This window comes from Eulemur rufifrons, chromosome 23 (genome assembly GCF_041146395.1).
Source record: "Eulemur rufifrons isolate Redbay chromosome 23, OSU_ERuf_1, whole genome shotgun sequence".
Lineage (NCBI taxonomy): Eukaryota > Metazoa > Chordata > Mammalia > Primates > Lemuridae > Eulemur > Eulemur rufifrons.
Window position 1 is genome coordinate 11,903,261 of NC_091005.1, and position 23,722 is coordinate 11,926,982.

The 23,722-nt window shown below is 60.4% G+C and overlaps 1 protein-coding gene and 1 long non-coding RNA gene across 3 annotated transcripts; one reads left to right on the forward strand and one right to left on the reverse strand.

Annotated features, from left to right (window-relative positions):
• Positions 1–505: 505 nt before the first annotated feature.
• SMPD3 (sphingomyelin phosphodiesterase 3) lies at positions 506–23,722 on the reverse strand. 2 transcript variants are annotated; one of them, XM_069497807.1, is made up of 8 exons: positions 23,662–23,722; positions 10,965–12,503; positions 6,691–6,766; positions 6,441–6,596; positions 4,422–4,511; positions 4,163–4,226; positions 2,156–2,312; positions 506–1,838 (listed from the first exon to the last, which is right to left on the reverse strand). In XM_069497807.1, exons 2-8 carry the CDS (start codon positions 12,288–12,290, stop codon positions 1,737–1,739), a joined length of 1,971 nt encoding a protein of 656 aa, XP_069353908.1. In that variant the 5' UTR covers positions 12,291–12,503; positions 23,662–23,722; the 3' UTR covers positions 506–1,736. The 2 variants fall into 2 exon arrangements, with proteins under 2 accessions (XP_069353908.1, XP_069353907.1); XM_069497806.1 differs by lacking the exon at positions 23,662–23,722 and having other exon boundaries at positions 1,327–1,838; positions 10,965–13,146.
• Positions 8,370–10,902, forward strand: LOC138402101 (uncharacterized). Its single transcript, XR_011236612.1, has 3 exons — positions 8,370–8,780; positions 9,440–9,543; positions 9,715–10,902. It is a non-coding gene; the product is annotated as an uncharacterized lncRNA (long non-coding RNA).

A 23,722-nucleotide genomic window follows, 5' to 3' on the forward strand; every position in this document is an offset into this window, starting at 1 on the left:
GTTCAGACAAACCAGTGTCACCGTGGATGCGCGTCCTCACAAAGCTGACCAGGCTCTGCAGGATTGTCCTCCCCCAGCACAGGGCCTGGCGTCTGGCTGGCTGCTTGGCCCCCTCAGTCCCTCTTGCAGCTGGGTGGGTGACAAGGCACAGCGTCAGTGCACCAGCGCCAGGAGGCTGACAGCAGGCCCTGGTGCTCCCTCCAGCCTCGGCAGGCAGAGCTGGCTCTGAGCCAGGCTGGATACAAGGTCGGGGTGCTGCGAGGAGGGGAGACCAGTGGGGGTTGTCAGAAAGTCCTTCGAGTTGGAGCCTTACACCTTGAAACAGACAGAACCCTCGCCGTTGTCTGTTAAAGGCAGGTGAACAGAGGCAGTGCTGCCGAGGGGGCCTGGGAGCTACAGGCCTCCCCCGGGCCTGGAGGCAGATGGGGGACTGTGGGCTGTTGGCCAGCTCTGCCACACTGAGCCGGGGGGCCCAGTAGCAGGGTGGCTCTGTGCCTGGACACCAGCCAGTACCACTCCCTGCCCAGGCAAGCAGTGGCTGTTGGCCTTGCCACCCCAGCCTGCACACCGGTGAGGGGACAGGCCCTCTCCGCACCTTGGCATCCTGCCCTTTCAGAGCCTTAGCATTGGCTGGGGTAGCTGTTGAGGATGGGCCTGGGGGGCCAGAGCCACAGCCCCACCTGGGGACAGGCAGGCGGTTCCTGAGCTCAGCCGGCACGTGGGTGGGGACAGTCCCCAGGGAAGGATTGGTCCCGAACCAGAGAGGTGTCCGGAGGGTAGAAAGAGGATGTGTTGGTTTTGATAGAAGAGAAGTTACAAATCTGTCGTTTTCAAAATGAGGCCCTCCCACCCCCCTTTATGCTGAGTCCCCTTCTTCCTGTAAAAAAAAAAGCGGGTGCTCTCTCGGATTCCCCGTTTATGGCTCCGTTGCCCAGACCCAAGTCTCCAGAGGAGGCTTTATGGCGGCCAGAGCCAGCTGGACCCTGGTGTGCCTGGGCGGAAAGGGACCCTGTTTCAGGAAGAGCAAAGTTCTGTGAGTGACTTGCAGACCCTTTGAAGTGAAGGGTTGGTTTTGTTTTTAACTTAATCTGTTTTTCTTTTTAAAACGTAATCGCCCTTGAATGCAAGACCCTGGGAAGAGCCCTGGGCTGGCGGTAGAGACACAGCCCCCAGGTCCCTGCGGTGCCGGGCTGGAGCGGGAGAGCTGGCGGCCGTGCCCAGGAAGTGCTTCTTTGGCTGGTTCTGATTGTGTTTGGAGTTTGGCCTTGGGTGAGGCCCGAGCAAGGGGTCTGTGTGGCTACAGTGTGGCACGTGGCATGCGGGCAGCGTGCATGCGAGGGGGCAGGCATGCGAGACGACATTGGCAGCAGACGAAAATAATGAACCCTGGACGAAGCTTAAGAAGAGATACAAAGAGTACATAAACCCGGTCCTTATACTAACCCATGGGTTACAAACTAGGTTGTGCTGTAGATTTGTAGAAAATCACGTTTTGAAAGAATGGCACTGGTTAGGCAGCTGGGGGCTCCCCGGGCCGGCCTGACTCCTCTGTCCGCAGTGAGGGCCCAGAGCAGCGCTGCTTCCAGGGTCCCGGTCCCTGACCGGCTCCCTCCCGGTCCCTGCCCTCCTCCCCGCAGCACTGGGCACTCCATGGAGGGGACGTGGCCCAGGGATGGGCTGCGACTCAGAGGGCTGGCAGAGGCCTCGCAGCTCCGGACGCCGGCGACGTGGCTGGTCTACGCCTCTTCCTCCCCCGCAGACACCATCAGCCGCATGGCCACTGGGAGGTGGTCGGTCAGGCCGGACAGCTGGGTGATGAAACTGAATTCTTCCACCTCCTGGGTTGCGTGGGGGAGGGGAGAAGCATCCTGATTAGGCCCAGAGGGTGTCCTAAAAGGGGGGGCCTAGAGGGCAGGGCTGGCAGCCAGGGGGTCCCAGGTGTGAGGCCTCTGGCCTGGGGTGGGCACGAGTCTTCCTGCAGGCGGAGGTGGGGGACCCGGAGGATCCCGGGCCCTACAGGTCTCGTTTTCAAAGAGAGTGGCCTGGGGGGCGGGGTCTCAAGGGAGACTCAGTGAGGTGCCGTGGCAAGCTGCAGGCTCAGCATCCCACCACCCCCAGGCACAGCCTGGCTGCCCGGGCCACATCCCAGACTCACCGCCTTCCAGTCCGGGCACAGCCCCTCCTCGGTGTGCAGCATGTAGTCGATGCGCCTGCCGTTGCCCTTCAGCAGGTCCTTCCGCCCCTTCTGGCCCGGGCTTTTGCTGGTGGGAAACGCCAGGTACTCCCTGCGGCCCTCCTCGCTCTCCAAGACCCTATGCACACAGACGCGCAGCCAGGTGAGCCCCCAACGCCAGCCCCGGGACCTGGCGGGTTCTGCGTGTGGGGCCCTGTCTCTTCCCAAAGTGGGAGAGGGTGGGTCAGGCCAGACCTCTGGGTTTAAGATCTGTCTTCCCCGTGGGTCCAAAAGGGCCCAGCTGGAGAGAAGCTGAGTGAGAGCCTGCAAGTTCCTGGCTGACTCAGGCACTCCAGGGTCTATCACAGGTTGTCTTGTGTCCAGCTTGGGCTGGCCAGCACTCAGTGTCCCTTTCTGAACTCTCCTGGCTGTGGCTGGATCAGACACGACGACCCCTGCCTGCTCCCCAGAACCGGCTTCTGTTCTGAGCCAACAGGGGCCTCTTTTGGGGAACTTGGTCTTTGCTGTGAGGCTCGGGGACCCTTCACTCCTGGAAGACCTTGAACCTCCCGTGACTGTTGTTTCCTGCTGGCGGGGGCCTGAGGGTGCCGGGAGGGTGCCCACGCCCCATCCGAGGACTCGACTCTCGTGTGGCTTGGTCCCTCAGTGGCTGTGCGACCGTGCCCCGAGCCTCCATTCCCTCCTCAGAAACTAGAATGGTTGTTGTGGGCCTCAAGACACATCCGGGCACAGGCTGCCCCACTCTCCGAGTGAGTCCCACGTGAGTGCTGAGAGCCGTGCAAGGCTCTGCAGGGAGGTGGGACGCTCGCTGGGGCATGCGACACCCAGAATCCGGGTCTTCTGACGTCCTTTCTGGCATTGTTGTCCTGGGACACAGTGTGCCCATCTCCCTCCCGCTGGCCTGTCCCCTGGGATCTGAGCACCACTGGGCAGGCAGTTTAGGACCCCCGTGGGAGCCCCCATCACAGAGGGCAGGCTCGGGCCGGCGTCTGGGGCAGGAGGTGCAGCCACCAGAGACACCGCACAGGCTGCCACATGGGTTAATGCCTGGACAGACCGAAAGGGGCGCCCAGAGGGCACGGCCGGCAAACACGTTTCTACATGGTTTTTATCAGCCCTAAGATAAATACACTAATGACATTCAGACATTGTTACAGCCCAGAAATATAATCCATTACTGTCCTTTGCCTCTGATAATTAATTCCAGCATCAATGATCTGAGAGTTACTGATAGTCATTTTTTAATCATCTCATAAAAAGATAATTTTCTCGGCATAGGATGATGTTTCAAATTTAGTCTATAATCTAATTAATTGGCTCAAATTAGCTGCAAAGAACCATCACCGTGACTCTGTGCAGTCTTGGGCTGTGAATTATAAATTGGTTCTGCTGTTGGCCTCAAATATGTCCTTTATGGAAGTCTCGTTGGGCTCAAAATGAAGTGTGGCTGGGATGGCACTGTCTCTACTTTGACAATGATTGGCTCGTGTTATCTCTGCTGGTATTTTATTTGCCTAATTGGTACAAGCTGCCGGGTTCCCTTCGGCAGATGCCATAACCCGCGGCTTATCTACAGGGGTCGACCCTTGGGCTGGCCCTGGGAAATTCTGGTCCCTTCCTTGTACCTGGCAGGCTGGGCCTGGAGCAGGGTGGGCTCCTGCAAAGTGAGCTAGACTGGCTGCTGGCTTAGGACATGCCCCCTGGGGACCCCTGGCTGCTTGGAGAAGTCTCAGCAAGGCCAGCACCCTGGTTATGGGGCCGGTGTGGGGGTTGTGGGGTCCGGCCGCCAGCCCAGCTCCCAGCTCTCCCGACGAGGGGCAGGTTCCCGCCCAACAGAGGCTCTCACTGGCTCCCGCCCCAGTGCCTATCTCTCCACTGCCTGAGTCTGGGCTTCGGTCCCTTGTCCCCAACCTGGGAGCTGATCTGGATGGGAGGTCCCCCACCTGCCTGCAGCAGCGTGGTACTTACTTCTGAAGATTCTCAGGGGTGCACACATCCTCATCATAGAGACCATTGGTGTCCAGCAGGGTACCTGGGGAGGAGGGGACGAGAGGGGTCACTGCAGGCAGGGCCCAGGCAACCTGGAGGAGGGTGGCTCCCGTGGGGTGGACAAGGGCTTCTGCTAGCCTGGGCGGCTGATTGGGCCTGCCCCGGTGGTGGGGCCTTGGGGGCAGGTCCTGGTGGCCTTCGAGTGGCCTCCACTCCACCCTCCCCAGCCCCAACTTACCGATGGCCCACGGCTTCTCCTCCCCCGGCCCCAGGCGGCAGGGGTCCTTGTAGCGTGTAAACAGGGAGTGCTGCTGCTCCAGCTTGTCGTCTGTGCGGGGAGAAGAATATGCTGTGGGGCTTGGGGGGGCTGTGCTGTGCTGAAGGGCCTGCCGCCCCTGGTTCCAGTCAGTTGCTCCTACAGAGCCCTCCAGGGCCCTGTCCCTGAGGTAACTGCCTCTAGCTGGGGCCTATGGCTCATCTGTCACTGTTTTTCCGTGTCCTTGAGAAATGCCCCCTCAGCACTCTGGTCTTCACCTCTCCCTCTGGGGCTCCAGGGACAGTGACCTCGAGGCTTTCTCTGATCCTGTGGAGCCCCTTGTGGGGGGGCTTCTGCCCCCTTCACTGACCTGGGTGCCCAGGCCCGAGGGGAGTGGACCCCACAAGGCTCAGAGAGGGAGGTCACCTTTCCGGGATTCCCGTTCGTCCTGTCAACTTACCGAGGAGGGTGGGAAGCAGAGGGCATTGGGTGGGGCCTGACTGGGTGGGACCCCCCTCCCCACAGCTTCCTCCTGTGTGCGCTGGGTCCCCACTCTGCTGCAGGAGAGTCCCGGGAGCATCCTGTATTTAGAGTTGGCATCAGGCATGGGACTGTGACGGGACCACAGGGACATGGTGCCAGGCCAGGAGCCAGCGTGTGGGGGCTGATGGCCTTGCGGCCCCGCACGGCTGCAGTGGAAGGTCTTCCACACTCCATGGGGGGGACCCCGTGTTCCAGGGTGGGAGCACCGTTCTCCCCGCTCACCCTGGAGCTGCCACTATTGTCAAGAGATGCCTCCCGGCTCGGGAACAGAACTGCTGCTACCTGCTGCCCCCAGGTGAGGGCACCACCCTGGGCTCCAGGTGCGGCCTTCAACTGTCCAGCCTTCGCTGGGGTCTAGGGCCTGAGCGAGGCCCCTGCATCGTCCCAGCCCACCCGCAGTCTCCTGGGGGCTGCAGCCGGTGCAGAAGGAGCACAGGAGCCGTGGGCTGGGGTTTCCCTAACACCCGGATCGTCAGGGTCACGGGAGGCTCAGAGCTGCTCAGACCCCCAGGAGGTCCCTGTAAGATCAGCATAGTCATCTGATTCACAGGCCAGTCATTGAAATCAAATATTTAGAATTGCACTGATGATGAACTTATAGTCGTTTAGCCTAATGGTTTAAGACATGGTGCCCAGGGTTCGGATCCCAGTTCAGACATCTACTGGCTGTGACTACCTTGGGCTGTGTATTCAACCTCTCTGGGTCTCAGCCTGCTCTTCCACACCACGTGGATGGTGCAGTGCCTGCCTCTTAGGGCTGTTACAAGACTTAAATGGAACAGCAGTTAGAATCATGCCTGGCAAAAATTAAGAGCTGAATAAATATTTGTTGAGGGCTAGGTGCGGTGGCTCACACCTGTAATCCTGAATCCTGGCACTCTGGGCAGCCGAGGTGGGAGAATCGCTTGAGGTGAGAAGTTCAAAACCAGCCCGAGGAAACCCTGTCTCTACCAAACATAGAAAAAATTCGCCAGGTGTGGTGGCGCATGCCTGTAGTCCCAGCCACTTGGGAGGCTGAGGCAGGAGGATCGCTTGAGCCCAGGAGTTTGAGGTTGCTGTGAGCTAGGCTGATGCCATGGCACTCTGGCAAGGGTGACAGAGTCAGACTGTGTCTTAAAAAAAAAAAAAAAGAAAAAAACCAACTTGATGAGGATTGTTAGTGGAGTCTCTCTTAGTTTGAGTGTCAGAGGCCCCAAGTCTCCCTTGTCAGAGGGTCATTTTTAGGGCATCTCTTTGTCTCCAACAAGGAGGCCTCTGAGCTTTCTAGGCAGAGCGTGGGCAATTCCTGTTCCAGGATTTTGGGGGCACAGAGAAATCATAGTCTTGCTAAATATCCCACCCACACTCTCATGAACAGCAGGAAGTTCTTCGAGCTGCCTAACCCAAGTTTTTCTCGCTGTGCCTGGAGCCCACGTCCTCCTGAGTAGCAGACCGGAGTGGGGAGGAGCATGACCTCACCAGAGGAGCAGTTGTCAAAGTTTAAATCTCCGCAGATGACGTCAAACGCCACCAGCTCCTCGGGGTTGGCTGCGCTGGACGAGGAGGTAGATTTTCGGAAATCAGCCAGCCAGTCCTGAAGCAGGTCCAGCTGCTCACACCGGATGGCACTGTCCTCTGCAGGGCAGAAGCACAGGGACCGGCCAATGATGCTCACGGCCAGACCCCAGCCAGGCCCCACCCCCGGAAAACCGCAGCCCGGCCACCCTACCTGGCAGGGCGTGCAGGTGTGTGCAGGCGATGTACCCGACGATTCTTTGGTCCTGAGGTGTGCTTCCCACCTGCACCTGGAGGAAGGGGAGGGGTCAGTGCCACCACCCACCAGTGACCACTGCCCTGAGCGCAAGGGGACACTGGCAACTCCCACCCACTCACCAGGTCAAACCTGCTCTGTGCCAGGCTCCTGGCTAGACTCAGGCCCTAGTAAGGACAGGATGTGTCCTGCTTCTGGGAGCTGACAGCCCAATGTGGGAGGCAGAGGCATAAAAACAAACAAATGAACAAAAAAACCGCCTATGGCATGGTGAGTGCCAGCGGTGCCCCGTGCAAGGCCTCATGGGGGAAAATGCAGAATGCACGGCAGAGTTCCTCCCCAGCCCCTGCCATCTCCGGGTGACCAGAGCGTCCAAACGTGTGACCCTCAGTTCCCGTCCACTCGTGTCTGGTGACTCTTTCCTCCCTCGCCCTCTGTCACAGCCTAGACCTGGTCACGCCCTGGTGCGCCTTCCCTCAAAACCTCAGTGGGACGACCTCCCTCCAGACCCCGCCACCCGCTGCCCCGGCCCCTCTGGCCGTGTGGTAAGTTGCCTGCACGGTAAGTCACCTCGTCTGCTTGCCAGGCTGTGGGCCCTGTAGTCACCAGTCTTGGGCGAGAGCTGTGGCCAGTGTCGTCAGGGCTCTGGGCCCCGTGTCTTTGGTGGGCCGTATGCACGCCCACGGCCCCCTCCTGAGCCCAGCCCTCCAGCCTCCCCTGTCCTCACACTCTGTCCTCCCTCTCTGCTCACCTCTTCCCCAGAGGGTGCTCCTACCCCTGCCCAGCTGGCAGGTGGCTCTGGCAGGCTGTCTCCGAAGGTTGGCTTAACACAAACAAGCAACTCAACTGTACCCCACAGATGACTCTAAACTGGCCCCGCAGGGTGGGACCCCCAGGGCAAGGCTTAGCCCTTGTCACCGCTGCAGGTGGGGGAGCTGGGGGGTGGTCCTAGAGCAAAACCGCAATGCTCACAAAGGCCACGTGATGGCGCTCTCACCCCCTGCGCTCCTCAGGCAGCAGGCCTGTTTCCCCCTCCGTAATAACATTCACGCGGGAGCACTTCGGTACGCTTCATGCTTCAGGGACATTACCTCGCTAGGTCCTTACAACGAAAGATTATGCCCGATTTATGCCATTTTTATAGATGCACACATTGGGGCCACAAGAAAAGTCATGGGCCAGTGTCACAAGGCCGATGGTACCCAAGGCAGGTTCAGATCGGATCTGTCTGTGCCACGTGGTGCCCGACGCCGCTTTCCGAGCCGCTGGCATCTTTGCTTCTCCTCAGCCGCCCATTTCTTGGTCCCAATGTGTCACCCTGTCACTCAGTACTTAGTGTTACGTCCCTGTGCTCAGTCCTGGGCAGGGACAGGGACGCGTGAGGAATCTGCCCTGCAGCGAGGAGGACCCGCCCGAGGGAGACACACAGGCGGGAGCTGCCTCTTGTCACCCCCGCCTTTCCCTCCTAATCGTGTGTGATCTCGCCAAGAGCCACTTTATTATTTGCTGGAACTTATCGATCCCTGGCTCGAGGGCGCAGGAGCCGCAGAGTCCTGTGTTTCTCTTGCGAAAACAAACAATCGCACCGAGAGGTTGTGCCTTTCCGTCCTGGTGGGCAAAGACTGTCAACAGAGCAGGTGCCTGGAGTTAGGCTGTACGTGGGGCAGGAGGGATTCCGGCTCCTTCCTGCGCAGAGTCGCTTTCCCTAAAGGACCTGAAGCACCACACAGTGACTGGGGGCAGGGACTGCCGGCTTCCACGCACAGTGGGTGAGCAGTGGCAGCGTCCTCGCAGCGTCCTGGACCCTCTCTGGCCGGGCCCGTCCCTGCTGTGGCCTCCTGTAGTCCCTCCTCCTCGGCAGGAGAAACAGTCTCGCGCTCGGCCAACAGAGACGCGCTGGGGTCAGCGCTGCCCTCGAGGAGCTGTGACTGATGGACAGACGGGCAACAAGACACCCGGGCACCGGGCCGAGGAGCCCATGAAGGGAAGACTGGCTCGTGCGGGGCGGCGCTGGGGAGAGCTCCACGGGGTGGCTCACCTGGGCCCAGGTGAGACCAAGACAAGCAGGGGCCTGGGTGTGGGGGCCCTGGTGGGGGTGTGTGGCCGGTGCAGGGCTCGGGCTGAGGGTGGAGGGGAGCTGGACGTGGCATGGGAGGAGGAGGCCCGTGGCAGGGGCAGGACACCGAAACCACAGTTGGGCCAGTGCAGAGGAATGGTGCAGTTGGAGACGGGGGTGGACGCTGGGTGTCTGCAGAGTGACAGGAAAGTCTGGGATGGGCAGACTGGGCCTGGGCCACACAGCAGCCAAGGTGTCCTTCTGGCCTAGGGGTGGCCGAACTGGGAGAGGGGCAGCTCGGGGCAGATGGTGACTTTGGTTTGGAGTGAATAGGGGACGTGTCCAGGAGGCAGCAGATGCAGGGCTGGCCGGGGGGTGCGGATCTGGGCGGGGACAGGGCTGAGGGCCATCAGCGCGGGCAGACATGGGGGCTGTGGAGTTGCACTCACTGAGCCCATGGTGACCACCTGCGCGTGAAGAGAGCAGGCTGAGTGGGGTGGCCAACCCCCAGGTCGGGGTCACTGCAGGATGCAGCAGGCCTGGAGCTGCCGAGAGAAGCTGCAAACTGGGTTTTACGTGGAATATTTTGATTTTGAAATATTGGCCAATACAAAGAAAAGTGTTTAATGGCATGCACCAAATTAAACATAGCTGCAGACCAGTTTGAGATCCAGGAGGTAGAAGACAACGAAAAAGAACATTCAGGGCAGAGCTGCAGAGGAGGGGCTGTCCGAAGGAGACTGTCGTTGACCTTGGTGGGAACAGTGGTCAGGGTGCCAGGGGTGGGGGGATGTGTGGATTGGCTGGCACAGGGGGGCTGGGGGGCCCAGCGAGGTCCCTGGCCTCTGAGCAGTCACCAACGGGGTGGGAGTGAGAAGCCGCACCCTCCCACCCTGGGCCTCATAACACGTCCCCTTCTTCCCCAGAAAGGCACTGCCGCTGCTGAGACGAAAATATATCCATGGAACAGAACACCAACGAACCATATGCCAAAATAGGAAGGCTGGATCTATCTGTCAGAGGAGTTAATTCAATGTCAGCGTCTCTTGCTGTGAATGAAGAGCCAGGGCCCCAGCTCTGGGCCAGGCAGAGCCACATGAGAGCCATTGAGCAACCCGGAGCGCGGGCCGGGCCCTCCGGAGCCTTCCCTGGCGCCAGCAGGCTCGGACGAGACACCAGCCCTTGCTCCTGGTGGGCGCTGGGCGCACATGCCAGCGTTTCCCGGGCAGGCTGAGCATGGTCGCCCCTGGAGGAGAGCTGAGAAGTGAGGGAAACCCCCTGGGCAGGCCCCGGAGCCTCAGCCCTCCCTGCTGAGCCCCTACTTTTTCATGTCTCAAAGGGAGAGAACCCCCACCCGAAGCAGCTGCTGCCTCTAGGGGCAGAAGGCCCTGTTCTGCATCCGCTGCCGAATGATGCTTCGGAAAACTCTGGAAGCACCAAGAGCGGCTTTTGGATGGAGAACAAAAGTCGACACTCAGTGTCTCAGGCTTAGTGGAAGATAATGTGTAATGACCAAATTACCGCAGTCTAAAAACTCCTCCAATTGCATCCAAATTAGCAGAAATAATTATGATTCGCTTTAATTAGTGACTATGGAAGTGAAGCCACAGGCTGGTGGGCAGAGAGCCTGGCATGGCAGCTGCGTGACAGCCAGGAGGGAGGGGTGTCCGGGCCAGAGAAGCTGGTGACCTCAGCGACACAGGCGTGGGAATGGGCCTGGGGACCTGGGAGTCCCGTCTGCCTGCCTACCGCACTTGCTCCGTGCTAGTCTCACTGCCTCCTGTGAACCGAGAGGGCCCCTTCCTCCTCCGCTTCCTCCCCTTATCACTGCCACCATTGCCACGGCCGCCATTGCCACCTGCCCTATCAGAGGCCTCACCGCTCTGGTCCACTCCCACCCTGTCCCCATTATGCAGATGGGGAAATGGTGGCTCAGAGATCTGAGGACCCGGCCCAAGATCACCCAGCTCGGTCTGTCTGTGCCCAGAGCTGTGGTTCTTGTCCCCACGTTTGTGTTTCCCTTGTCCCCGAGCGGGGCCCTCCTGCTCGGCTCCCTGCAAGGCCTTGTCGGCCTCCCACTCCAGCCCCCCGAGGGTGAGGACTCCCGGCCTCAGCCGGCCTCCCTGCAGGGCTCTGGGACTGGCTCGCACGTGGGCCTCAGGCCGTGGCCTCCTACCTTGAGAAACAGAGCTCCCTTGGAGGCCAGGGCATCGGAGTTCCGCCCGTTGGGGTAACAGTGATAGGCCACGTCCATGACGGGGTAGCGGCTGGCAAAGAAGAGGCCGCTGTTGAGACACTTGAAGCTGCAGCAGCCTTGGCAGCCGTAGACCCCGACATCGTACAGGATGTACTCGAAGTAGCCGTGCAGCTGGTCTTTCAACTTGGTGGCCGCCCGCTTGTCGAACACCTCCTGCAGGCACAGGAAGTCCAGGTTGGCGGGGAAGAAGGCTGAGACCTCATGGTCAAAGGCCTCGTCCGGGTGCCGCCTCTTGCGTGCGGCTGCCTTCTTCACCACCGAGGCCTTGTACAGGAGCTTGCTGTTGGCACCCGGCTCCCCGTTGCCGCCGTCCGGCCCGGCTCGCGCCTTCACCAGGGACTCCCTGGAGGCTGAGGGGCTGCCCAGGCTCCCCGAGTCCCCGTCCCGCTGATTGTGGTTGGGTGTCTGGCCCCTCGGGTCCCCGCCAGCCCCGTTCCTGGCCTGGCTCCCAGCAGCAGGGTCGTCGCCTTCCGGTGGCCGGCCCCCATCCTCGCCACCGCCACCGATGCGCACAATGCAGGCGTCCTCAAGGCCGCAGCCGTCAGCCGGCTCCCCGGAGGCCGGGCCGTTGGCAGCCTCGTCACCGGGGTGCCGCCCGCCATCACCCTTGTACTCCACAGAGGCTGTCCTCTTGATGGTCCCGGGGACGGCCCTGGCCACTCCGTCTCCGCCCTGCGGAGACACCAGGCTGCTGAAGCTGGCCGCGCTGATGGAGGTGTTGGTGGGTGAGTCGATGTAGATTTTGATCTGGGGCCGGGCGGCTCCGTTGCGGATTCTCTGCCCGATCTCTTTGGCCCGTGCTTGGGTGTTAAAAAGGTTGTTGTACCTGGCGAGCGAGTCGGGCAGGAGGCAGAGGTTGGCGGTGGCGAAGCAGAAGCTTTTGCCGGCCCCGGTTCCCTTCCATTCACCGAGCAGGGCTGCCCCGCCGGCCAGGCCCTTGTCTTCCAGCCGTGAGTAGACGTAGGGCCGGCGGGCGGACTGCAGGGGCGACCAGAAGAGGAACCCGACCAAGGCGAAGGGCAGCGCGGCCACCAGGAGGGCCAGGTAGACGGGCGTGAAGAGCACGGTGCAGAGCAGGTGCAGGCAGCACGGGTCGTCCGCCTGCTGGCGCTTCTCGTAGGTGGTGGGTTTGAAGGAGGCCAGGAGCCGGTCCAGCAGCCAGTAACATGGGAAGATGAGGGCCCAGGACACACAGTGCAGGGCGGACAGACAGCTGTTGGGAAAGGGGGTCGTGTACAAAACCATCGCAGCTCACTGGGCGCCGCGGCCGGCCCTACTACATGGTGTCCGTGGCAGCCGCGGGCACTTTCCTGGCGGGGGTGGGTGGGGAGGGGGCAGCCGGAGGAGGGGTCACCTCCTGGTGAGACGCGACTCTGGATGGTCAGCGGCGCGTGTGGGCCAGCCCGTCATGGTTCACCTCAGTGGGCCATGCTGGGCCGCCAGGGCCTGCTGGAGAACCTGCGGAGACAGAAAGTGAGGGGCTTCTGGTGACCTTCAGAGAAGCAGGTCGGACACTGGGGCCGTTGTCCCAGCTCACCCCGTTCCTGCTTCCTCCGACATGAGCAGGGCTGTCCTGAGACCAGGCCGGAGCCAGCGGGCTCCCAGGGGTACCTGGGGGCCAAGAGACAGCACCAGCACACTCCGTTTCCTGTGTGTGTTTTGTTCTCTTAGAGTCAACAGCTTGGTGGCATGACTGTCCCTGACTGACCATCTTCACCTTATAACCTGTTTGAAAAATGGCCCTGGTTTTCAGAGGGGCACAGCTTTGTGGACACATGGGAGCCGGGCTGGGGACCCTAGAGGCTGCCCGTCAGGAGCCAGGGCTGTATTTAGAACGGGCAGGCAGGTGACCCTGGGTCAGAGGGGCCATGATCACAGCCACCTGTCCCTGAGTGCCAACCAGGTCAGGACAGAGCATGAACAAACAGCAGAGAAAAGGGGCCAGAGAGTCCTGGAGCAGAGGGCAGTGTGGCTGTCAGGGCCCCAGGGCGCCCACACCCCCCACACAGCCTGGCTCTGGCTGTGGCCCCGCCTGCAGCACCAAGCCAGGCACTCCCACCCCTCTGAGCCGGGGCAGAGACCCCTGCCCCCCAGAGAGGATCCAGGCAGAGTTGCCCGGACAGTCCCTGTGACTTTTGGAGAAGCTCCCTGGGGCTGTGCAGTCTGACCCCAGCTTTAACCACTCTCCCACGTGACCTCCAAGATGCAGCCCAGCCGAGGCCCCCAGCCACCTGAGCAAGTCCACCCTGGGCGCCCCCGTCCCCGGCTGCACACGAGCCACAGTGGGTCTCAGGGCAGGCACAGAGCTCTGCCCAGGCGAGGCCACCAGGTGCCTTTATTGTGCTGAATGTAAAATCAATAAAGACAAGAGTCTGGAGTGTTTGCTCTGCCTCTGGGGACTGTGGGGGTCGCTCTGTGGAAACGTGTCTAAGTGTCACTAGACTTTTCCTGCCCCAGGGACTGGGCTGCTCGTTTCCCGCCCACCATCTGGACACAGCCCAGCTCCTGGCCCCGCACCTGCCCCGCACCCTCTCCTCCTTCTCGGCCCCCATCAGTCCCTGCTACCCCGTGCTGGCCTGGGCCTGTGACACGCTTCACCAACGTTGTCAGCCTCCAGCCTCCAGGACAGCTGGAGGGACGTCCTCTGTCTGTCTGCCGTGTTCAGGCCACCTCGCGCCCACTGGGGCCCCGGCCCCTCCCGGGCGCTCACCTCTCACGCACCGTCCGTCCTCGTCCGCCGTTCCCGGCCCTCTGCCCTCTGCCGGCCTTGCTCACCCTTTCTCTTTTAAGACTCAGCTTAGAAGTCACTTCCTCAGAGAGGACCTTGGGCCTCCCCTTTGCCCAGGTGGCTTAGGTGCCTCCACCAGGGGCCCGTCCCCTTGGGAGTGGCCCGCTGGTCTGTATCCCAGATGCTTCGGGACGTGTCCCCCTGCCCAGCAGGCTGGGAGCTTCTGGCTCAGCAGGGACGGGGAGTCCAGGCCCTCCCCGCCTGCCTTCGGGGTTGGGAGACTCCAGGACGTCGTCGTACTCCCTCATTCTGTCTGTCAAACCCCAGCGATTGCTGGGAGAGAATCAAGCCTGCAGTGGGAGTGACAGCGACTCACTCTCCCACCCAGGCTGGGGGCCTCAGCCACCCTCAGCGGCTCGCAGGCCTCGTGTGTGGCGCTGGCTGCAGTGAGAGGACACGGGGCGGCCCACAGGGACCTGTGTCTCTGCCAGGTGAGCTGGGGCCAGGCCAGCGGGGGCAGGGGGACAGGATAGGGTCTCTCAAGGCTCTCTAGCCCCAGTAGTCCCTGCAGCTGGCACCAAGGTCCTAACACAGGGGTCCAGGCCAGATACCTGGGCCACCTAGATGTCGCCCCAGTGTCACAGGGTGGGCCCTCTCCTAAGTCTCCCTCATTGCTGTGGCCTGAGGTCACCAGCCTGGCCCAGCCAGCACTGTCTTCCCCTGAGTCCCCCTACCCAGCACCCACTGCTGTCCTCGGTCTCAGCCACAGCCCCGACCCCGCTGCCCCGTGCTCAGAAGGAGCTTCCTAAACACATCTGATTCTCTCCCTCTGCTGGTCCCACTGTCCCAGGGGACAGAGCCTAGGCTCCCAATCTCTGTGCAGGGTCCCTTTGTGCTCCTGCCCCACCAGCTCTTCCCTCATCCCCCCGCTGCACTCCACCGGCAGGAGGGGCTCCGGCACCCTGGTGGGCTATGGCCCTGCCGGGCTCTCTGCCGGATGCTCCTCACTGCTCAGGGCTCAGCCCAGGTTGCCCCCTTTTCGGGGAGGTCTTCCTTGACCCCATCCAAGGGGCTTGGGACCCCCAAAACCCTCTCCACACTGTGTTGTCACCCTGCCAAGAGCTGGGGCTGTCTAATGACTGGGCCTCCTACTGGGCCCTGGGTGCCAACAGGACATGTGTCGGTTTGTGGCTGAGCCTAGGGTGTGGCCTCCATCTTGGGAAGGGAAAGAGCAAATGAACAAGTGACCGGCTGAGGAATGAATGGACCCTGCTGCTTCAGGGGTAACAGAGGGTGGGCAGGTGGAGCAGGTGGGGCTGTGCGGCCCCGAGGAGCTGCGGCCACCGCGTCAGGAGTCAGGCCCGGTCTAAGGCAGTGGCATGGGCTGTGCAGGCAGAGCCCTGGCTGTGACATCTCTGGAGAAAGGGTTTGCAGGGTGGGTCTGTCCTGTTTGCACCACGCTGCCCTCCAAGCAGACCTGACCCGGGTTCCACAGGGCTTTGTCATGGGTCAGAGGCAGATGCGGCCTCACTTCATCAAAGCGTTCCTGAGAGGAAGTCCTCAAACCTTCCATTCTTGTGTGTGGCTTGTCCCCAGCACTGGCTGATCAGGGTTGGGACCTACTATTAGCTGGGACAGGGCTTTGGGGGAGTGCATGGGAGAGAGACTCGCTCCCCAGCTGCCCCCTGTGCCCCTCACTCCTGCTGTGACCCCAGCAGCCCTCTGGGCAAGCTCCCATTTGTCCTGCCGGAACTTTCTGCCTCTCCTGGGCTGGGCAGAGGGATGTCTCTGGTCCTCATCCAGGCGTTGATGGGATTTGAGGTGGCCCCACCGTGATCCTCTAGGGTGTGGCCGACCCGAGCATCCCAGCCCTCCCTGCTGCCCCCGTGCCCCTGCCCAGACCCCCTGGATGGGAGGTGCCCTCCCCGGTGCTGCCCACCCGCTCTGCTCCCGTGTGTGGCCCCCACAACTCCGCACAGAAGCTGCCGACACAGGAGACACAAAGGGAGCCACCGAGGGAGCGGGTTTCTAAAGCTCTGTGGTTAATTATTTTGTCTCAGGGAAATGGAAGGAGGGTAAACAGTCAACAACACATTAATTAGTCTGATCTACACTTTCCCCATGAAAGAGGAGAGCTAGACATTAGAGGCTGGCAACTGCTCAGGGAATCCTCGAGTCCTCAGAGGGGTGGCCGGGGCAGGACGTGCTTCCTCGGGGCCCGGGCTCTGGCACCCACACAACCCTAAGTCTAGACGGGAGAGGCAGAGGTGGACAAGTCCTGGGCAGGACCCAGGAGGCCAGAGCCCCGGCCACCCCTGGTAGGCGAAGGGCAGTGCCAGGAAGCAGCTCTGCATGGCACCGCTCCGCCACTCACTGACGTCTGCAGTCAACCCGCCAGCACCGAGACACCTGGTTGCTGGTCTGGGTCCTGCAGGCATGACAGCGTGGGAAGGGCAGGGGGCCACTGTGGCTGCCCAGAGCCCTGAGCTGAGGGCCCAGGGCTGATCTGCCATCACCGGGGAGGGCACCCTCAGGAATCGGGCCTGGCCACTGCTGCTACTGGATGCCAAATACCACCGACACCAAGACAGACATCCCCGCCCCAGCTGCCCGGGAAACGGACCCGGCAGGCGTGCGGTGCACAGGCCCTGCCTGCACAGAGGCTCCAAGGGTCCTAGGTGGACGCTGGTTTTGAATTTGAATTTCTCCTGTGGCGGGAAAGTGAGCAAACCAGACCAGTTAGTTCTCCTGGCCGAGGCAAGCCCTGGCCCCTCTAAGGAAGCCTACACCATCTCCTAGGGATCCCTGGGCCTGGGGGCTTCTGCAAAGTGATGCAGGTCGGGGCTTGCCCCGGTGTGGGGCCAGGAGGTGCTGCCCCTCCTGGACTGCCCTTTGCTCTGCCCTCGTGCCTGCTGGGCCTGCTCTAGGAGTCCTGGAGTGAAGACCCCCTCCGCGTCCTTGCCGTGCCCGCAGGCCCACGTCTAAACCGGAGCTGGGCCAAGGCTCGGGTTTCCGCAGGAAAGGCCACGTGCATTGCTCCAATCCAATTACCTGAGTGTGCCTGCATCCACCGGCGGCACCTGCATCGGGCCGGCCCATTTCTGCCTGGATGCCTGCGGAGGAGGAGTTGGCATGGCAACGCGAGCCCTGAGCTGCTGAAACTTAAGAGTCAACTTGTCTTTGGGAGGATGGAAAGAAAGGCTGAAGAGGATGCCTTTCTGAGTGATGCGGGTGAGACAAATCCAGGCGAACCCCTGGAAGTCACATCGTAGGCAGAATTGGGGCCGGGGACCTGGCATGAACACGTGTTCACAGTGACTCCCACAGATACGGTGTGGCGGGGGCTGAATGCCTATTCATCCTCCTGAGTCCAAAGCACCTGCCTCTTTCTCCTTGAAGCCCTCCCTGCCCTGCATGGCCCCGACTGTCACCCTTATTGTGTCTGTTTGCACCACACAGCCCGAGGCCCACCCTGCCGCACCCCCCCGGGAAGGGCAGTGAGCTGGGCCAGGCCCCTGCCCCCAGGCCGGATGGCCACACAACCCCACTGGTCTAAACCCTCCCTGGAACTCTCTGGACCGCTCAGGAAAGAGGCCTGCCTTTTCTCTGAGATGAAAGCACAAAGAGCCTGAAGCTTCTGGAGCTTTCCTTGAGAGGGAATCCAAGGTCTCAAAATAGATCTCGGGGCTGAGGAAAGAGATCAAGTCCTAGTGACATCTTTGAGCTCTAATCTCTCTGTGCCTGAAGCCCACACAACCCACAGACTTTCTAATTAATGACTCAGCAAATTCCCCTTTTCTTTGCTCTAGTCGCTTTGAGTTGGGTTTCTGTGACTTGCCACCGAAGGGATCCTGTCTGATATGAACTAGCTACGTGATCTTTCTAAACCTCCGTTCTGTCAGCTCCTCTCCTGTGCAAACCTCCTGGGGCTCCCTTGGGCTTCCCCCTGGGCCCAGCGGAGGCTTCCTCCTGAGTCCCGGGGGACCCCCCACAGGACCTGGTGCCCCCAGCCTGCACCTCCTGAGCAGGCAGACGTTAGGAGCATGAACTGAGGTGTCAGATGTGCAGGGTCAGGTCATCCTGCTCGAGATCGGACAAGTTGCTCAACCTGCCGTCTGAGCCTCAGTTCCCTCACGCGTCAGGCGCAGGCAGCAACGGTGTCTCAGAGGAGCCAGCGACTGGGTGCGGTGCCCGCCTCATCGCTAAGATGACCCCCGTTGTCACTGCTGCTACCGTGAATCCCCGTGCTGCAGGGCCTCAGGACACAGCCCGAGCCTTCGAAATTCCCCCACAGGAGGCTGCTTTGCCTTACGAACAGGGCACCCTGCTCTCCCGGACGAGGGGCGAGGACGGTGCAGGGGACACTGGGGCCTCCGTCTCCTGGCGGGACTTGATCACAGCTGTCTGTTGTGGGCTGCTTGTGCAAACCCACGTCACAGGCCTCTGCAGAAGCCAAGTGCAGGCAAAGGGGCCGTCAAATTTTCAAAAAGAAACTTCCCACAGGTGCTATGACTGCATCGTGTGGTTTCAGCCAGGCGGCCTCGGCATTCCCGTGGCGGGACTCAGGAAGCCCAGCTGAAGCTGATTCGGGCGTGATTGGAAAGCACGTCTCAAGCCAGGATGGTGGTGCACGCACCGGGGGTGGTGCCGGCGCCAACCTGACGTCTAAAACAGCAGGAACCCTGTCCGGGCCCTTGTGCTGCCGTGACGCAGGCAGTGGCCCCATCCCAGGGCGGCAGCTGAGTTTGGAAGACCTGGCTCTACTGCCTGCACCCCAGAGTTATCTATTAGTGACCACAAAGGGCGCCATTAAGGAGAAGGCTGGGCGGAGACTGACACCTAGACCCACGCCTGAGCCACCCTGAGTGGCACCTCCCCTCATTCCCACTGTCCCTTACATTTTGCTCAAGAACCTGCCTGCGACCAGGTCTGCCTGCCTAGCGTGTGCTGGAGCAGAAGGCCATGGGGCTCCCACCGTCCTGTGCCGTCTCGGAGGCTGAGCCCGGGTCAGGAGAGAAGGCTGGGGGTGACGGCTCCCTCCAGGATGAAGCTGGGGCCTTCTCCACATGGGGCGCTGCAGGGCGGAACTGGAGTGGCCCGAACCACGAGGCACGAGCCAGCAGCTGAGCACCTAGCCGGGCAAGGCCTCCAACCTCAGGTGCTCTGAGCTTGCCTGCGTGCCGAAGTCTGTGCCTGAACTGGGCCTTCAAATAGTCCCCAGCAGCTCGTGTGACCTGCATCAGGTGAGTTCGGTGGTGTCTGCTGGGGGGCGGGGGTTGGCTAGCACGCTCACGGCTGGCCACCGCCACCGCCACCCTCGGGAGACCCTCCCCAGGACGGAGGCCAGAGGAGTCTCCCTTCTCTCAGGCTCCTTTGATGTGGCTTCTGTCCCAGCAAAGTCCCTGCTTCCCTGACACCGAGGCTGATGTTAATGGTTCATGAGCCGAACACGGCTGGGAACATACTTTGCTCGAGGAGGACAAACGTCCTTTCTGTGGGAGTAGAATTTGCAGCCCAAGTCCGCACAAATGCTGGGCTTAGGCAGACCCCGTGCCACCTGCGTCTCAAGCACAGACAGCGCTTCCTCCTGGGACAGGCTGGCCGGCTGAGCAGCGTGGGGGCATCTCAAGGCACCAGAGAACACAGATTAGGACGACAAACCTTCCTAAAACAGAACAGACTTGCTAGCATTCTTCTGAGGGGAATCGTTTCGCATTCAGCCTAAAGTTTTCTAAGCAAAGAGCATTTAACAAACTGAGTCCTAGAGGAAAATGTATGCAGAGCTTACAAAGCGAATGAGTGAGAACAAGTAAGTGAAATCAGCTGTCAGCGGCTCACCCTGGGCGGCTGGGCCTGAGAGCTGGTCTCACTCACCCCTGGGGGTTGAGTCCCCTGTCCCCCTGAGCTCTTTCAGAGACCTCTGACCCCAGGCCACTGCTATCCTCGGGGCCTCCCTCTGCACAGGGCACCGTGGGAGCCCTTGGCTCTGAGAGAACCAGCCAGAACCCCCTGCCTGAGAGAGGACGCCGCAGCCCAGACCGAACTGAGGGCCGCTTGCTTTTGAAGGCCTCTGACCTGCCCGTGCGGCCGTCCAGTGCCTCAGGGCAGCGGACTCCTCGCCCCGTGAATGTGGACTGAGAAAGTCTCTTCCTGCCTTGTGCCCGTGGTCGGCCTTAATTTTCAGAGGAAACTGTTTCTGCTGGAAAGGAGGTGCTCTGGGGCCGGGGGCAGCACAGGGAAGCCACAGACACGGGGAAGGAGGTCCTCTGCGGGTCGGTGCACGGTCCCAGGGCTGAGCGGGGCCTGCAGGGGGCGGGCAGCAGGCAGTGTTGGGGGGCGTCCCGCTGACAGGCACAACCAGGGCTGGACGGGGCAGGGCCTGGGCATCGGCATTAAGCAGGGAGTGTGGGGCACTAGGGGTGTTTCACGCAAGGGTCTAGGGATTTCTGGCGGCAGAGACTTTGCCTTCTACGTTGTATATCTGAGGTGGGGGTGTCCTCCAGAGAGGGCGGGGGCTGGAAGGGAAGGGCGTGGGGTGGAGTAAGCAGCGGGCAGGGGGAGGCAGGTGAGACACAGGGCCAGGGAGAGCTGAGACAGGGCGCGAGGGAGCGCAGGTGCTCAGGGGGTCCTGCCCGCCAGGTGCTGACCCATCCGCAGGCAAGGAAGAGACGGCGGTGGAGGGAGCTGGGGACCTCGGGGCTGAGGGGAAGACCCGATGCATTCACTCAGTTCTCCCCTAGTTAGGTCTGTTTAACTTAAGTGCTTGGACTGTGCAGACAGCATCCCACCTGCCTCACACCGAGCGAGCGAGCGTGATAACCCTTCTGCTCAGAGCATGCTGCCACGTCTGTGTCCTGAGCTCCAGCAGGGCTCGGTGGCCCTCGGGGAGGTCTGGGTGGTGACCCAGCTTGAGGCTGCCTGTCCCCTCGCCACTAGAGAGGAGGAGGACAGCATGTCTCATTGGGCTTCCTGGGAGTCTTGGTAAGACAATGTCCAGCGCAGAGGTCGGCACCGATGAGGAAACAGTCTCTGCAGCTTCAACCACATTTGCTTTAAGAAATAGGCCCAACCGGAGGTTTAAGCTGCTGGATTCTGCATCTGCTTCTCCTCTCTCTGCCCTAGGTCCTGGGCCACCACCCTCTCACTTCCCCCCCTGCTTGTAGGACTGTCCTTCTCGGAGCCCTCTGGTGTCCCTTCCCCCCTGCCCACCCCCTAGGACCCGGACTTTCTCTGCCTCTTCCCTCCTCTCTCTGTTGATCCCTCATGGGTCACCTGTTCCCAGGTGACAGCCAACCTAGGTGCCTCCTGACTTCTGCCCCCTCGAAGTTCACCATTCCTCCCCCACTTCCCCACACTAGCTGTGTCTACCAAGTAGCCTGGGGCCCTGGGCCTCCTCCATGCCCACCCCTCTCGCCCCCACTCTGCATCCCTAACCCCTTGCATCTGTTCCCCAAGCTGGGGCCCCAGGGCGGACCCACCCTCTCCCACCCAGATGCTGCAACAGCCTCTGCCTGGTCCTCTGCCTGTGCCTGGCCTCCCTCCTCTGGCCACCTGGTGGGATCTTTCTAAATTACACATCAGACCACATTGCTCCCCTGTGACCCTTCAGTGGGCTTCTGCTGACCCCAGGATGCTCCCTGAGCATGTGGGCAGGGAAGGGCAGTCTCTGCCCCGTGGCCCTATTGCTTGGTGTCTCCTGCTCCTGGAGCCCCAGAGGCCCGGACCTGAGCAGCTGCCCACCAGGCCCTTCCTGGCCTCCACACCTTTGCTATTCCTCAACCTCCTGACCTCAAATGATCCTCCCGCCTCAGCCTCCCAGAGTGCTAGGATTACAGGCGTGAGCCACTGCACCAGGCCGCCTTTGTTATTCTTTGGTGGCCCTCATCTGTGTGTGCAAAGGGGTGTGGCCTCAGCAGAGGATCATGGGGTTCAGGAGCCATGGCCCCTCCCTCAGACCCCAGCCAGCCTACCCATGGCCCCAGGGATAACTAGGGGACCTTTGGCTTAGGTCAAACGGGCCATTTCTCTCTTGACAGCTGATTGTTTCTGTGCATGTATTGTACAAGTTTGCAGTCCGCATGCCAGAAAGGTGACCAGCCCCTGGTGGATCTGACACCTTCAGGTCTGTCAAGCTGGAAACAGAACCGCAAGACAGGAGGCTCGCGCTAGGCCAGCAAATTCCATCCGTCAAAGCAGGAGGGAGGGCCTTGCAGTGTGGCTGTGTAGGTTGTCTCGGCAGGGACCCTGCGACATGGAACTCTGGGTGTGGGGGGCGTGGTGCTCACCCACCCACCCTACCTCCAGTCCCAGGGAGTGAGGGTTCTGTTTCCTAACTGAGGCCAGATGAGGAGAACAAGGCCTGTGCTCTGTACCCGCTGTGGGCACCCAGTATTTCATCACTAACCCAAGCCGTGTATGAAGTAATAGGAACCCTTGATAGCTAATGGCAAGTGGCAGCCCTGCCCTCCTGCAGTGCAGCTCATCCGAGGCCACCTGCTGCCTGCTCAGGACCTCGCACTCGTTCCCTTCCTCCCTTCCTTTCTCTTTCCCTGCTGAATCGCGGGCCAGTCTCTGCTCAGAGATGAGGGAGACTGGAAATGAGCATCAGAAAGGCAGCAATATCGGACCCACCTCTTGGGGACGTCCCAGCTCATGTCACACAGTGCACACTTTTGAACATGCTCTTCCCACTGAGCGTGCGTCTACGCTGCACAACCACCCCAAATGGGTACAGTTGGCCCTACTTATAGACGAGGAAACTGAGACTCAAAGAGGTAAATGACAGTCCCTGAGAGGTACAGCCAGGCCACCTGACACCAGTGGGTTAGGGTTAGGGTTAGAGTTAGGGTTTTCTACCTTTCTCACCAAGGCTGAATATAAGTGATACGTAAGCATACTCAAAAATACGTAAACGAGTACCATCCAACACAAATCCCGTCTTACCTCCAGGACAAGTTCCTGGGGAAGTGTAACAGAGTCCCTACTCGGTCCCCTCTCCCTGTGTCCTTCTCCCTCAATCCCCACAAAACAAGTCACTGCCCCATATGAGTGAAGATGCCAGCGATCTACCACCCCTACCTGCCCCGCTGCAGCCTCATCTACCTCGTCCTGTTCTCCCATTCAGTCACCACTACCTGGACCCCTAAATCTATGTGCCCCCAGTCTGGTGACCTTGGCAACCCTGAAAACATTTAATTTACCAATATTTGGGAAAGGGTGGGTTCTTATAATGGTCTTGCTATTCTGGCTCCTGGTCTGAAGTTCCTGACTGTCAGGGGGTCACTGGTTTCTGCTTTTATTCCTGAGAATGGCCCAGTTTGAATTATTTCTCTGGGATGGATTCAGGAGTAGAATTACTTGGTAAACTTTAAAGCTCCTGATACATATTGCCAAACTGCTTTCTACCAAGGTTATGTCAATTTACCAATCGTTTGAGAATGCCTGTTTCACAACATCTTTACCAGCTCTGGTTTTTCATGTTAAAAAAAATTTTTTTTTTTGATAGTTTAGTAGGCAATGATATCTGGTTACATTTTCCAGGATACTTAATTTGTATCACTTCACTTTTATGAAGTGCTGCTTCAATCCTTTTCCCGTGTATTAAAGGAGCAGGAATTTGTAGTTTCTCCATAGATTTGGGTGTGCAGACACACCCCTCCGTGCTGGCCTTGTGCTCCTCCTGAGTGCACGTTTAGGATGGGACGCCAGCCTGCTTGCCCCAGAGCTGCGTTTTTCAAACTTTCTAACCAAGCAGGAGAACCTTTTCTTAAACAGTCTCACCGAGAATCTCTTTATATAAAAACATTCACAAGTAGTCCACGAGGATAGGCTTGGTGCGGTGCCCCACCCCCACCCCTCTCCTTGTGGTTCCAGAAGCCTCGGCTTTACCTGAGGAGGGGCCACGCGGACCTCGTAGTCCTTCTCTCTGAAGAGGAGAAGTCACCGCAGA

Excerpts from the sequence above, each read along its gene's own strand:
- SMPD3 (XM_069497807.1), bottom strand. The coding sequence starts at position 12,290 with ATGGTTTTGTACACGACCCCCTTTCCCAACAGCTGTCTGTCCGCCCTG. Across the intron at positions 4,227-4,421 it reads GGAGAAGCCGTGGGCCATCG|GTACCCTGCTGGACACCAAT; the intron begins GTAAGTTGGGGC and ends CCTCCTCCCCAG. Across the intron at positions 2,313-4,162 it reads ACCCCTGAGAATCTTCAGAA|GGTCTTGGAGAGCGAGGAGG; the intron begins GTAAGTACCACG and ends CTGTGTGCATAG.